The sequence below is a fragment of the Ahaetulla prasina genome, chromosome 1 (genome assembly GCF_028640845.1).
Source record: "Ahaetulla prasina isolate Xishuangbanna chromosome 1, ASM2864084v1, whole genome shotgun sequence".
Taxonomy (NCBI): Eukaryota; Metazoa; Chordata; class Lepidosauria; order Squamata; family Colubridae; genus Ahaetulla; species Ahaetulla prasina.
Genome location: NC_080539.1, coordinates 239358399 through 239373305, shown reverse-complemented (window position 1 = coordinate 239373305; position 14907 = coordinate 239358399). Strand labels below are relative to the sequence as shown.

The 14907-nt window shown below is 35.6% G+C and overlaps 2 protein-coding genes across 3 annotated transcripts in view; one reads left to right on the top strand and one right to left on the bottom strand.

The window, feature by feature from the left end:
• Nucleotides 1–6543, top strand: part of MGAT5 (alpha-1,6-mannosylglycoprotein 6-beta-N-acetylglucosaminyltransferase) — a 162888-nt gene extending 156345 nt beyond the window's left edge. For both annotated transcript variants that reach the window (XM_058194097.1, XM_058194089.1), the window contains exons 16-17: nucleotides 2485–2642; nucleotides 4396–6543. In XM_058194097.1, coding sequence (XP_058050080.1) covers nucleotides 2485–2642; nucleotides 4396–4594 — 357 coding nt within the window. In that variant the 3' untranslated portion in view covers nucleotides 4595–6543. The remainder of the gene's footprint in view (nucleotides 1–2484; nucleotides 2643–4395) is intronic.
• A 912-nt stretch (nucleotides 6544–7455) lies between these two features.
• TMEM163 (transmembrane protein 163) overlaps nucleotides 7456–14907 on the bottom strand; it is a 104548-nt gene continuing 97096 nt past the window's right edge. The window contains exon 8 of the mRNA XM_058194156.1: nucleotides 7456–13578. Within this exon, the coding sequence (XP_058050139.1) occupies nucleotides 13518–13578 (61 nt within the window). The 3' untranslated portion in view covers nucleotides 7456–13517. The remainder of the gene's footprint in view (nucleotides 13579–14907) is intronic.

Genomic DNA, 14907 nt, shown 5'->3' with positions numbered 1-14907 from the left:
GCCAAGTGTGATTGGACACACAAGGAATTTGTCTTGGTGCATATGCTCTCAGTGTACATAAAAGAAAAGATACCTTCATCAAGGTACAACATTTACAACACAATTGATGGTCAATATATCAATATAAATCATAAGGATTGCCAGCAACAAGTTATAGTCATACAGTCATAAATGGAAAGAGATTGGTGATGGGAACTATGAGAAGATTAATAGTAGTGCAGATTCAGTAAATAGTTTGACAGTGTTGATGGAATTATTTGTTTAGCAGAGTGATGGCCTTCGGGAAAAAACTGTTCTTGTGTCTAGTTGTTCTGGTGTGCAGTGCTCTATAGCGTCGTTTTGAGGGTAGGAGTTGAAACAGTTTATGTCCAGGATGCGAGGGGTCTGTAAATATTTTCACGGCCCTCTTCTTGATTCGTGCAGTATACAGGTCCTCAATGGAAGGCAGGTTGGTAGCAATTATTTTTTCTGCAGTTCTAATTATCCTCTGAAGTCTGTGTTTTTCTTGTTGGGTTGCAGAACCGAACCAGACAGTTATAGAGGTGCAAATGACAGACTCAATAATTCCTCTTTAGCAACAGAAAACCAACTTGCAGCAAACAGTTTGATATCTTGGAGGGGAAGCATAGAGAAATGAAAGACTGGTACTACAGAAATAGCACTTGGCAATAGCTTAGGCTTATATACCGCTTCATAGTGTTTTACAGCCCTCCCTAAGCTGTTTACAGAGTCAGTCTATGGACCCCAACAATCTAGGCCCTCATTTTACCAATCTCGGAAGGATGGAAGGCTGAGTCAACCTTGAGCCGGTCAGGATCAAAGGGATTGAACTGGTTGTGGACAGAATTTGCCTGCAATACTGCATTCTAAACACTGCACCACCACAGCTCCAATTGCATTGCCCCCATCAAATTAAAAAAAAAATCAATAGAAGTTGTAAGCAGCAGAGCAGTATCCCAATTGAAAAATAAGTGCTGATGAGATGTAGTCTGCCCATTAGGCAAAACAGGTTCGATCCTAGAAGGAAGAAGGATTGGGACAAAATTTTCTAGCAATTGGGGAAAAAATCAGGAGGAGGGCATTTAGCAGGCTTTGATATTCCTAAGTAGTCCTTGGAAACTGGGATAAGTGAACATGCTTCTTTTCTACATGGATATATTTGGGCAATTAGAGTAATAGTGAAGGTTGTGCACAGTGTTGCAGATATCTGCTATATTGTCATTGTTGCATGATTCAGGACAGCAATATTAAATTATTTGCAGTGACTGATAAATGAGTATATAGGGTTAGGCAAGACCAATTAAGCATTCATTGTGGATTGTTAGTTAAGTAATGTTTGCCTAAGAGGATAAAATAGTTCAGTGGAATGAAATTGTCTGTTTTATCCTTCAAATTTCTCAGCCTAGAGAACCGGTTCTTAGACCTTTATAAGATGGGCTTTGAACTTGCCGGTTTTCTTCACATTCTACCCAATTATGTGCTATATCAAAAGGATAGAGGTAAAAATTATTGATGGACAGAGATTTCAACTTTCTTTTAAAAATTACAGTTTTTGTAATATACTGTATTCAACTACGCTGTTACTCTATAAGATGAATAACTGTCATGCCCCTGTCAGAGTCTGAATCTGCGGGGGAAGATGAGCTGGAACAAGAACTGACAACGATTGAGAGGGCAGCTCTATTGGTCTTGGAGAGGAAGGGCAGAGTCAGTCCAGGCAAGGCTTTTCAGAATTAGTAAGGCCTGCAGGCAGGGAGGAACAGAGGCAGGATGAACATGAGAGATAGATCTCAGGAGAGGAGCAAGGACCACCCACTCCTGATCCAAGGGCTCGGAGAGTGCAGAGAAGGTATGATCAGCGCAGACAGAGCAGACCACTCAGGAGGAGAGTGCCCTGCCCATCTTCACCTGGCACACCTGGGGAATGAGACTTAAGGGAAACACTGTGGGGAGGGGCATTTGTTGGGAACAAACACCGAGTTCCTGAAGTGTTGCGTGCAGATGTCTAAACTTGCCAAGAGTCCTTGCATTCCTTTTGGTGTTCTGCACTAATTACTTGGATCTTTTGCTCCCTGAACTCCTTGATTTGTCAAATACACTTGGATTTATTACTGTGCAGCCTTGGTGCAGACAATGCTGTGCTGGACTAATTGCAGCAAGAGGCTGCTTGAGGTTTGTGTAAGGGTTTACTCTACTCTGGGACTTGCCAGAAACGTGGGAGTGTTTGGGGAGATTTGAAGCAATAAAGGGGTGGTTTGAGCTGCCAGCTGTTTGTGTTGTGTTTGTGTGTGTGTGTCAATGATTATCATTTTTAAAGGGATACGTTTGGTAGTAATCATCTATATATGAATGACTATCATTTTTAAAATACACATGCTGGGCTATGGAATTCCCTGCTGAAGCACTGAAGTCTTTTCAGCTTTTTATAGGAGCATAATAACTCCTCCCTCAGGAAGTCATGGCAATACTTATGTGTTGTTTCAGGATTTTTGTCATGGCCAAGTGATGTGGCCTCCGTTAAGTGCTCTTCAAGTCAAAATTGCTGAAACCGGAAAATCGTGTAAACAGGTTTGTCAAGAAAACCAGCTCATATGTGAGCCATCTTTTTTCCAGCACTTGAATAAGGACAAAGACCTCTTGAAGTAAGTATTTAATGCAATGAAAGCTGAAACGTTTTCTTAATCCGAAACGTATATTGAGGAACTACTGCTCTGTAGAAATATTACAAAAGTGGTTATGCAATATGCCTATCATAAAAGGAGGGGACCACAAAATTCCCCTGAAGCCCTTACATTGGTGACACCGGTTCAGATTCACATCCTGTTAGTATCCTAGGTCATGCAGAAGCCACCCTGCCTTCCCTTGTAAGGCATGAGTATGTCCCTATTATAGTCCTTTGCATTGTACACCACAGTTGTAACAATCTGGAGTCCCCCACAGTGTCAGTTCTCTGGGGACATAGTTATAGGTTAATACACAGTGTACATACAGTCCTCAACTTACATCCACAGTTGAGCCCAAAATTTCTATTGCTAGGCGAGGCAATTGTTAAGCGAGTTGTGCCTCTTTTTACAACATTTTTGCCACGATTAGTGAATTACTGCAGTTGTTAAGTGAATCATGCAGTCACTGAGTGAAGCTGGCTTTTCCCATTGACTTTGCTTTTTGGAAGCTGGCCGAGAAGGTTACAGATGGTGATCACATGACCCCAGGACAACAAAGTGTCACAAATACATGCCAGTTGCCAAGTGCCTGAATTTTAATCATATGACCATGAGGATGCTGCAGTAGTTGTAAGTGTGCTTAGATGACTGCATTGTTGAGGTTGCCATTTTTATCCTCTTTGCCTAGGACTTGTTTATTCCTTTTCACAATATTTATTTTTGTGGATTTTTATATCCATTGCTTTTACATTTGCTGTTTTATTTGGTGGTTTCCCAGAGTTTCTTTATGAGTTGGGCAGTTATATAAATTTGATTAGTAGATAAATTATCCTAAATAGAGAATTTTCCCAATATGCTTAGGTTTGACAACCTGCAGCAAGACGTTATTCACTTTCAGTTTTAGAATTATCAATTGTCCACTGTAATTTATTGATCGAATGATATAGAAATTCATAAGGAATGTTTCTATGTCCATTAAGATTACCTTTCACTACTCAGAGTTGTTGATGTTGGAAGTAGAACTGCATTCAGCGTAACTGCAATTGGGGGAAAAGCAAAATGGCCTCCTTCTACCAGTCATGTCAGATTGTCCAAGTGTGAAGGCTGTGGGGTCCTCCAGTTGTTGTTCAGTGGCAACTCCTAGCAGTATATTGCCATGCTGGTTGGTGCCAATGAGATGTATAGGAAGTCTTTATTGTCCACCCCTGCATATGTGGTGCCGTTCTCTTCGGGCTGCTTAAAATCCTAGAGGAACAGTTAACATGATATGAAAATATTTTTGCCATTTAATTAAATAATTAAATCATAGGTTGGTGGTTGTGGGGAAAATAGGACGAAGAAGGAATATTAAGTATGTTTTCTGTCTTGTCATTTGTAAAAAAAAAATTATAAAAGATACATGGGAGAGAGAGATGATGATATAGCTGGATAGACAGACAGATAGCTAGATAGAGATAGAGATAGATGATGGATGAATAGATTATAGAGCTAGAAGATAGATAGATTAGGTAGGTAGGTAGAGAGAGGGATGAATGGATGGATGGGAGAGAGAATAATAAGGATAGGTAGGTAGGTAGGTAGTTGGATGGATATAAACAAACATGAGCAAGAATGAAAATAGGTTTTGCACCAATAATAAAATATGAATATTATCTGAATTGTTTGTACTATAATACAATATGTAGAATATATAATTAGATATCTCATGGGTTTTTTTCCCTTCATTTTCCAGATACAACATTCAGTGTCATACCACCGAGTCTGCAAATGATATTCTGGTTCCATCTTTTGATGAGAAGAGGAAGCACTGTGTTTTCCAGGGCGATCTTTTGCTGTTCAGCTGTGCAGGGTCTCATCTAAACCATAAAAGGATCTGCCCTTGTAGAGACTATCTTAAAGGACAAGTTGCACTATGTAAAGACTGCCTATAGCAGGAAGTTAAATGTGACTTTTCAAGGTGGCTTGGAGAGAGTCACACTGTGCACTTTGCTACTGCAGACAAAACAGTCATCGAAGAGCAGAAATCTGTCCTGAGAAGGGGCAGATAAGTGAGTTAAATGTTTAGGAAAATGAACCTCAACTTTTTATGTTTTTGTTTTTCCGAAGTGAGCTATTTCCAGCCACAGAAATCTCTTTATTCAAAGACGTGACAAACCAAGTCCTGACAAGAGCTTGAGATAACGTTGGGGCTTCTTCCCCAGGGACTCCTCATGATGGGCTGTTTATCAGATATCACTGAACAAAATATCAACCTGAAAGGATTGGATGGTGCAGAAACGACTTAAGACTTGCCTTAGTTAGGCAAAATGGTGGTGCTGTTCCCGTCGACAAGGCCAGGTAGCTGCTGAATAACACCATCAAACTCTCGGTCACTTTCTGGCCTATCCCAGCCTAATTCAATGGACTTTCTCCAGCATCGCTGTTTTGAGACCGCCATTTAAGGGAACCCTCCAAAATAGGACTGATAGCTGACGGATCCTTTAGGCTTGATGATAGGTTATGATCGTGGCATTAATCAGAGTTTGAATAGCCACATAAACACCCAATTTGTTTTGTTTTTTTAAAAAAAAACTCGTTTTCAACTCTGTATTCCCTTTCTGACTTGTCCAAAGGTTTTGCTTAGGGTGTTAGGAATACTGTATAATCATTGGAGATAAAATAGTTTCACTGGAGCAATATTTTATTTCTTGAATTTGCTGTAAGATAGCAAAACAGTGTTTAAAATAATGAAAATAGATACGTGGTGGAAGAGTGGTCTGCCCATGTATCTTGCAATGATTTAAAGAGCAATTATGGTCTGCAAATAATGGTTTGGTTTCTGCAGCCCTTGTTAAAAAGTGGATGTGTAGAAATAGGCCACCTATTTTTTAAATTGCAATTAATCCAGAATATTGAATTTATTGAATATTCTTCGTAGACAGGATATAAGCTGTTACTTTAAAAAAAATGCACAGTATCTTTTTTAATGTTGTTTTTTTTTTAGCACAACTGACACATCTTTAAATGCACTGTGAGTGGGTAAGAAAATAGCATTGAATTGAAAAAGAATGTGTTATCCATTTTTTTCAGCTAGGTTTGGATGGGGGTGGGAAGGGAGGAGATTCTTGGACCATTTGCAAAATCAAAACTTATTTCCCTCCTTTGTAAACATTAATTGCCATTTCTACTGATAGAACTATATGCCTGCTTTTAATATTTTGTAATCTATCAACTCATTACTTGATGCATTATTTCATATCTGAAGGTCATTGCATATCTCTTCAGTTGCAGAAGACCACAAAAGAAACATTTTTGAAGAAATTGCCAAGTTGAAGTTTTAAAGTCAATTTTAAAAAAAATCTGGTTAAAATAAGTTGAAATCTGTGGGAGCATAGTAATTACGGAAGCTGTTTATTTATGTTAAGGGACATATTGCCAGATCTGAATAAAATTTGAATAAGAAAAATGACATTTAAAAATGTTTACATTGTATATTCAGAAACACTCACTTTGTAACAAGAAATATATTACCTAAATTGAAACATGTTATGTGTAGAATTAAAAGTTACTAAGGATTAAACCTCAAAATTAGAATTCAGTGAATTGAATGTCAGATTGTAAACATTACTTTCTTGGTTCTGCAGAATGTAACTCTTGGGATCTAAGCATGTGTGTTTTTTAAGTTATCAAATCTAGATAATTTCTAAGGTCAAGAATTATATGTATGTATATCATGAGTTCACCTGAACCCACAGACTTAGCACTTCTAATTGCTGTAGCAGCAAAAGAATTTGATATTTGTGCTGTAAATACAACTTTGTTAATGTGTTCAATTTAATTTATCCTGCATAATGGTGGACTGCTTTAAGTCCAGTATTTCTTTTCCAGAAAAGCTAACAATAAAGCAAATTTTGCAGGAAAGAATGGAAATGAACAGAAATCAAATCTGCTTAGAAACTTTCCTTCAATATTATTGTGGATTTTATATTCTCATGCTGAATTGTGAATGTGCGCCTGTGTGTGTTTGTATTCATAAATTGCTTCAGAGAGTAATAATATATTAACATCCAAAAAAACCCTAAAACCTAGAATGAGTTGTTGGTTGGTCAAATCAATTATAGATCTTCATTCAGAGGTAGATTTGCTAACAGTTCAACATAGAGATATACATTTGCTGAGAGAAAGAAAAAAAATGGTTGCAAGTTAAAAAATGAAGACAGTTTTTGGAAAAGTAGAATTATTATAGTTCTTATATTTTTGCAGTACTTCTATGATGTCATTGAGAGTAGGGTCAGATCTTCAATAGGTTCATTCCATTATTTCATAGTTTATTGAAGTTTTTTATGACAGTAAAATGGTGTTGATCCTTAAAGGAAAATTGTATATCAGGCCTTTCTGTTGGAATTACATATTTATTTACTAACCCGATTTTGTGGAATAAAAGCAGAAAGTTTCAACCAAATACATTTTTTTTTAGTACAGAATAAATTGACCTGACACTTTTTCCATGGAAAATATCTATTAAAATGCAGATATTAACAAGTCTAGTTCCATTGAGCACTGTTATTATAAGCTGAATATTAAGGGGTTTGTCCAATATGTCATTAAAATTACACAGATCTATAGATGAACCTGTCAATTCCTTCTTTTTTCTTAAAATAGAAAATATAGAACCAACAGAAGGACTGTTGGGTGGAAGACAAGCAGAACTACAACAATTTCATTGTGCAAATTTAGGGCTAGATTATTAGAAATAAACATGGGTAAATGAATTGGATATGAATCAAAAAATAAAAATTATATGAAAAGATTAATCCTAAAGCTATAAATCTTCATGTGTCAAGAACATTATTGTTTGAACTGATATTTTTAAAATCTGAGATTACCAAAACCTGAGAAAGCATTTGCATAATTTATTTTAAAAATAACATTGCCTTTGAAAAGAATGAATACACTGTTTAAAAATGCCAATAAAAACCTCATTTATTTCATATACTCAAGTTGATTTGTACATCTATCTATAGCTTTTATCTCAAATATATTTTATATTGTCTCCTATGTAATTCATCAATACACTTAATAGTTGTGGGTTGCGTTTGGTTTTTCCATGGTGGTATCTCACCTATTGTGTTAATATTGGTGCCTTTATTTTTTATAAATTGAATGTTCAAATAATGGCTAATAGAAATATGAATATTAGAACTAGATTTGAGGTATAATAGATATAATAAAAATTAATCATCTGGGTTTCAAAGAGGGTTTTTTTGGAAGAAGAGAGAATATTGTATACCCAGCACCAAAAATCCCACATTGCTTATCGATGTGTGTGCTTGAAGGAATCTCAGCATACTGAATTTCTCAATGCACTATTTGTACCACATGTTAGAAAACAAAGAAACAAGATATCCCAGCTGATTTTCTGTAGGCTTTGGTGGGGATTAAGTTAAAAGTTCTAAATGGAAAATAAAAGACCAGTGTCAGTCAATTCCAAATATTAAATGGTACAGAATCATGAACTGTATTTAAATGAAGACCTATATGTGTACCCTCATAATCATGCTTCGTATTCTCAATTGATAAATTACATTTAGAACCCTGAGGATTTAGGAGAGACCATGGGTCTTAATAGATGCATATACTTTGATTTCATTGTTCTATGCTTTTGTAATAGTTTTGTGCTAGATAACCCAAACAACTAACAGAATAACAGAGTTGGAAGGGACCTTGGAGGTCTTCTCAGGCAGGAAACCCATTTCAGATAAATGATTGTCCAATCTCTTCTTTAAAACCTCCAGAATTGGAAGACTCACAACTAGGGAAAACCGCTTTTGCTTTATAAAAGGAAAAAGAGGTTAAAGTCCATGATAAGTTTCATGGCATAGTGCTGATGTACTGGTAGTCCTCGACTTATGACAACAATTGAGTCCAGAATTGATGTTGCTAAATGAGAAATTTGTTATGTAAATTTTGAACCATTTTACAACTTTTCTTGTCACATTTGTTAAATGAATCACTGCAGTTGTTAAATTAATAACACGGTTGTTAAGTAAGTCTTCCCCATTGACTTGGCTTGTCAGGTTGCAAAAGATAGGTCACATGACCCCAGGACATTGCAACCATCATAAATATGAATCAGTTGTCAAGCATCCAAATGTAAATCACGTGACCATGGGGATACTGCAACGGTCACTAAGTGAAATCACTTTTTTCAGTACCTTTATAACTTTGAAGTCACTAAATGAATTGTTGTAAATTGAGGACTACCTGTACTGCACTCTTTCTGAATAATTTAGGACTTCTAAATATCAGTACTATAAACTTTGATTTGATGATTGCTACTATTGATTTGTTCTTTGTATTTAACCCAAAAACATTAGAAAAGCAAGAGTGATCAAATAACAAATTGCAGTTCCATTAGCGAAACAATATAGCAAGTGAACTGGGCATAAATATTCTAATCCAGATATGTAGAATAAAATATGCTACAGAAATTAAATACAAACCTACATAGACTGAGGAAATAAAGTTATTTAGTTTGTGTATCCAGATAGTAAAGAAACCCACTTTGATAGGAAAACCAAATTGCCCAGTATTTTCAGTGAAGACAGCAACTAATTGCTTGCACCCTGAGGTAAATGTCTCCTTGAATCCTTTTGAAAATTGACTTTTTTCATAGTGTCTTTTGTTCTTGGTTTTGTAGTTTGTTCAGCGCTGACATGTAAAACACTTCTAATAATTCATAATATAAAACCATGTGCTACAAAACTTCTCCATAGCTTGTTTGCCGCAAAACCCATTCTGTTTAAAAAAAATCTGTTAAGGCTCCCACTCATCTGGAGAATTGAAGTCGTACACTGCAGGGGAAGAGAGAATCTGATGTCATGATGCTTTTTCACTTAAGAACTTTGTTAATGGGATGACACTATAGTACAGTTCATTCATTCCATCTTCTGCATGCCTGAGCATATCTCCATTACTCTATTAAAATTCAATTCCCAGCCTCCTGCACAGGAAAGGTATCATGATATTGTGAATCTACAATCTGCAATGACGAGACGAACATACATCTTGCTTTAAAGTGACTTTATCCTTTCTTCAGGTAATTTTTTTAATTTGTATGCTAGCAGACCCTCAATAACTCTGAGTGGCTCTATCAAATAAATTACAATGAAAATCAATATAAGAAAACTTTGAAAATGGCAGGTGCAGTGAAGAGAGAACTGGATGAAGCCATTTGGAAGAACCAAGCAATGTAAAACAGTAAATCTGTATAAATTAAAGAGGATCCAGTTTATTTTTGCTTGATTCTTCCATGTAAACATGTTCAAAGAAGGAATCGTAAGAAATTCTAAAAAATCTAGAATTAGCATCTATCATAACAACTTGGATGAGGGGGAATTGGCATGGAAAGAATGATTTGGGAATTATATGTCACGTACTTGATTAGATTGCATGAGTTGCTAGTACCATCTATCCAATATTATTTTTAAAATTGAGAGCAGCTCTAATAATACTTCACAGCAGAAGTGAAAATTATTCTTCAAAGAAAAAAACTAGTGAACATAAAGCTCTTCATGTGAATTTAAGAATTCCATTTTCAAAAATACACACTCCTGGGTTTTTCCCATATCTAACTTAAGCAGGTGCAAATTCCCACATCTGCTTATTCTTGCTAATCACTTGTCGGCATAATACCTCAATCTAGCTGCAGTGGGAGAAAACATCCAAAAACAGTCTCTGCGGGCATTAAATACATAGACGCCCCTCATTGTGAAGCCAGTGATGGAAATAAGGTAGATAAAGTAGATTACTTTCACCATTCTGTTCAGTAAGAGCTGGGTAAATTTTTAGTACGTGTTTTAAGTTCAACTGAAGGCACTCCAAAAGCACTTTAAGAAAACAACTAAGTATTTGGATTTATTTGCAAAATGTTTCCTGCTCAATTTTGTTCCAGAAAATTGTTGTCTGGAAAATTTACAGATTTGATCACAAGAATTTTTTAAGAGTGAACACGCAGGCTTTCATTATCATTAGGAAACATCTTATTTTTCAGTAATTAACTTGTTTTCGCTATCTGTTCTACTTACCACTGAAAAGTTGCAAGAAGTTATTTACATTGTTAAACAATACCACTGGGGCCCCCCCATGATGCTATTATTATTTTGTAAGTCTACATTTAAATTTAACGATATATTGAATAACTTTGATTTTCTTAAAATGGCATCATGGGAGTGTATCAATTGTAACAGTTCTAATTCTATTGTGACTCACCTTTCCTGCTCACTGATAATTGATGAATGCTTATTGCACAATTGAGAAAACTGAGATGATACATTTTTGTATTTATATGCAAATAGGAATATATGCTGCTTGCCTATTCAGGCCAATTGTTTCCAATTTATCCATATGGATACTGCAATTGTGGATGTCAAAGCTGTTTTAAAAGTTTAATGTTTGAAATTTTGTGGCTCTCATAATATTGGAATTTGGACACCTGTTGTCTCTACAGGTGGTGCAAAAGCTCAGCTGTTAAAGATTCTGAGCTTGTCAGCCGGAAAATTGACAGCTCAGGTTTGAGACCTGAATTCTACTGCGTAATGGAGTGAGCTCCTGTTCCTGCCCCAGTTCCTGCAAACCTAGCAGTTCAAAAGCATGCCAGTAGATAAACAAGTACCACTTTGGAAGGTAACATGTTTCATATGCCTCAGTATATAGTCATGCTGGCCACATGACCATGGAAATGTTGGCTCTCTCAACTAAGAAATGGAGATGAGCACTGCCCCCTAATCTTGGACATGACTGGACAGGGGAAACCTTTACCTTTACCTTTTTGTCCCTTACATCATCATGAACATTGTCATGAGATTATTGAATCTCAGTTCATGGAAGATTTGTGAAAGTTTTAAATGGCCATGTAGTCATCCATACTAAGGCAAAGGACTATGCTATAACCTATATAGCCTCCATAAGCTTTTGGTGGACCATAACTTGTTTTGTCAAAATACTCAAAAACACCTTTCATGTAATAATACATTTGTTAGCTTTTAAGTTGCCAGAGGGTTTAATCCAGCCATCGATCCCTCTAGAAAACTCAGTAAATTAATGAGCTGCTAGCTTAATTTACCCTGTGCAGAAAGTTATTTCTATGACCACGTCAAGATACATACTAATTTTGGATCATGTTCAATGCATTTATTTCAGAAGACTGCATGGAATAAAAAACATTACCACAAGGCTGGACAATTTCTGTCCGAGGTGATGAAGTGTACTGAAGAGATTAATATTCCTATGGAAACACCTTCAAACAAATAATTGAGATTGCATCCGATTCAATGAAATGAAATGAAATAAATATTCCTTCTATTAGTTTCTATTTGCATTTCCACAAAAATACATTCAGCAAAACATGGCATATAGAAGCAAGAAATCAGTAAATGACAGTAGGGGGTGTCATTTGCAAATTTGATGCCCCTCTGCAAATCATTATTCCACACCAATATACATACTTCCAATAAACTTTTCACTTTTTGCCAGATATAAAATTACTTTATCCTCTTTACAAATGTACCATTTTCAAACTACAGGAGCTAATAACACATGTGGATTAAGCAGTAAACTTCAGAACATAATTTACTTAATCATATGTTAAATTTGTGCTAAAACATTCCACCTACAAAAATTGACGGAAGTAACCTGTCTATGGGAGGTGCTTCTGTACAGGAAGACTTTAATGTACTATATACACCGCTTTTTTAAAGGTTAGTTATAGGTCCTTTATAAAACAAGAAACATTTTATATATTATACAAGGTGGGAATTGGATGTTGTAAAACAGATGTTAAAATAACATAAAATGAATGAGCACGTGAATATCTATAGAAAAGCCTAATTCTTCATAGTTAGAGTCAACATTACCGTCAGAATGGAACCATGATTTCCACAGGACACCCGTGTTTTGGCCAGACATACTGCTACATAAGTGCATAATATAAATCAACACATTAAACCTCAATCCTTTTTTGGCTTTTAACTGTACATGAACACTTTGTGCTTATTTTGACTGTGCAGCTTAAAATGTGTTGCTTGATATATATATATAGAGAGAGAGAGAAAGAGAAAGAGAGGGGGGGGAGAGTGAGGGAGGGAGAGAGGGAGAGAGAGAGAGAGACTCAGAGAGGGAGAGAAAAAGAGGGAATGGGGAGAATTAGACAGACATATTTTAAATACTTTAATAAACTATGAAATGAAACCATGTCCTAAAATTTGAGATTGAGCAATTGAGGGAGTGAATTGCACCTTTTATTGAAACTGTGGCATCTCGTAGGAAGAAAATACTTCATATTTTTAATACTGAATCAATAAAAATAGCAAATCTGATTTGTTGTAACCGTGTGTAAAACACCCTTGACTTCACGAGACACTAATGAGGTGCTGCCCTTCATCCGTTGTGAATTTTAGGAGTAACAGAACTAAAAGATTAGTCCCTTTTCCTGGGGAAACTCAAGCTCCATGTTTGTCTTTTAACAGTCACAGTCAGACTGGGATTCTTCTTAATTTGGCCCCGTTAAATGGACAGCTGTCAAGTGACTTGAGAGGCCTGATCACTTAAACATGTAGCAAAAAGGATTAGAAGTCTTATTCATTTCTATTGCAGCTTGCTAGATTTGGGGGAGCGTATGCCAAATGCGATTGCAGAGATCTAAGCAGTGCATGTATTTGCCTATTTGTACAGATTGGTTTCTCCTTGAATGATGATGCAAAAATAACATGAACAACAGCAAAATTCAATCTTGCAAGTAGGACTGGCCCACTTGCCAGGATGTAGGATGTTTTCAAATCCTGCAAAATGTATTCAAGTCCAATAGCTGAGTTGCCTTCATTCAAACATTTCATAATGACGTGTTTGCCGTACACGGGGAACCATATCCATAAGCAGCCTGAAAATAAAAGCAAGCCCAGATCAAGGGCAACAGTTATACATTGCAAAAATCAGCCATAAATTTCTTCATGTTTTAAAGCATTCTCCTAATTGGTAGTTGTCTATCCCCAAAACAGGAAATTAATGAGAGGTCTTTGGTGCTCTCTGAGCTTGTTTTTTTTTTTCCATGCAGACATTTCATTACCCAACTAGGCAACATCATCAATTTAATTACCTTAATGACATTATTCATTATCCAACTTAGTAATAACATCTCTCTTTTTTTAATTATTATTTTAAACATGTAAAAATTTCATTTTCAGTTAAACAGTGCATTGTCTGGGTACAAATAATTTTACAAAATAATCATCAAGGTATTTACAACCAAAATGTTCATTGCATTGATATTAATTCTATAATAATAATATTTTATCCATTTTAACAAATCTCCCTTTTCTTATATTTCCATGTTTCTAACTTCTGTTTTTATTAGCTTACCATTGATAAAATAAGACCCATGTCAAAAAGTATTCAGTTTCTTCCTTTCCCTTAATTGTAAGTGTTAACCTATCCATTTCTGCATATTCTAATATTTTTTAAATTACATTTTCCTCTGTAGGGATCTCTTCACTTTTCCATATGCAAATACAATTCTAGCTGCAGTTAGCACATGTAAAATCAAATATGTAGTCCCTTTATCATACTTTTCTGATAAAATGCCCAACAAAAAAATTTCTGGTTTTAGATCTATATGTTGCTTTATCATTTTTTTTTCCAAATCATATGTGTATTTTCATCCAATATTTTTTTGCCTTTGGACATGTCCATTACATACGATAGTACGAACCAGGTGTCTGATTGCATTTCCAACACTTCGCGGACATGTCCTTAAACATCTTGTTGGTGAAAAATGCCATCTATAAAGTATTTTATATAAATTTTCTTATATGCAGTTGACATCATTAATTTATAATTCCTATCCCACAATTTCTACCATTTATCCAGTTCAGCAATATCGTCTCTGATGATGTTACCTTGCTGGGTAATGAATCGTCTGCAAAGAAAACCACCAAGTTTCAGAGAGGCTTCCACACTTAATCCCTGAGCTACAAATATTTTTTTCTATTTGTAATAGGACATTACATTACATCAATCAATATAGCTTTTTGGTAAGAATATAATAAATAAATAAATTTTATATAGATATAGATATAGATATAGATATAGATATATAGCGTAAAATTTTACGTGGGAGAAAACCCGAATAACCAAAGACCTACATACAAACACCCACGAAAACCTCAGAAAACATAGATAGATAAATAGATAGATAGATAGATAGATAGAG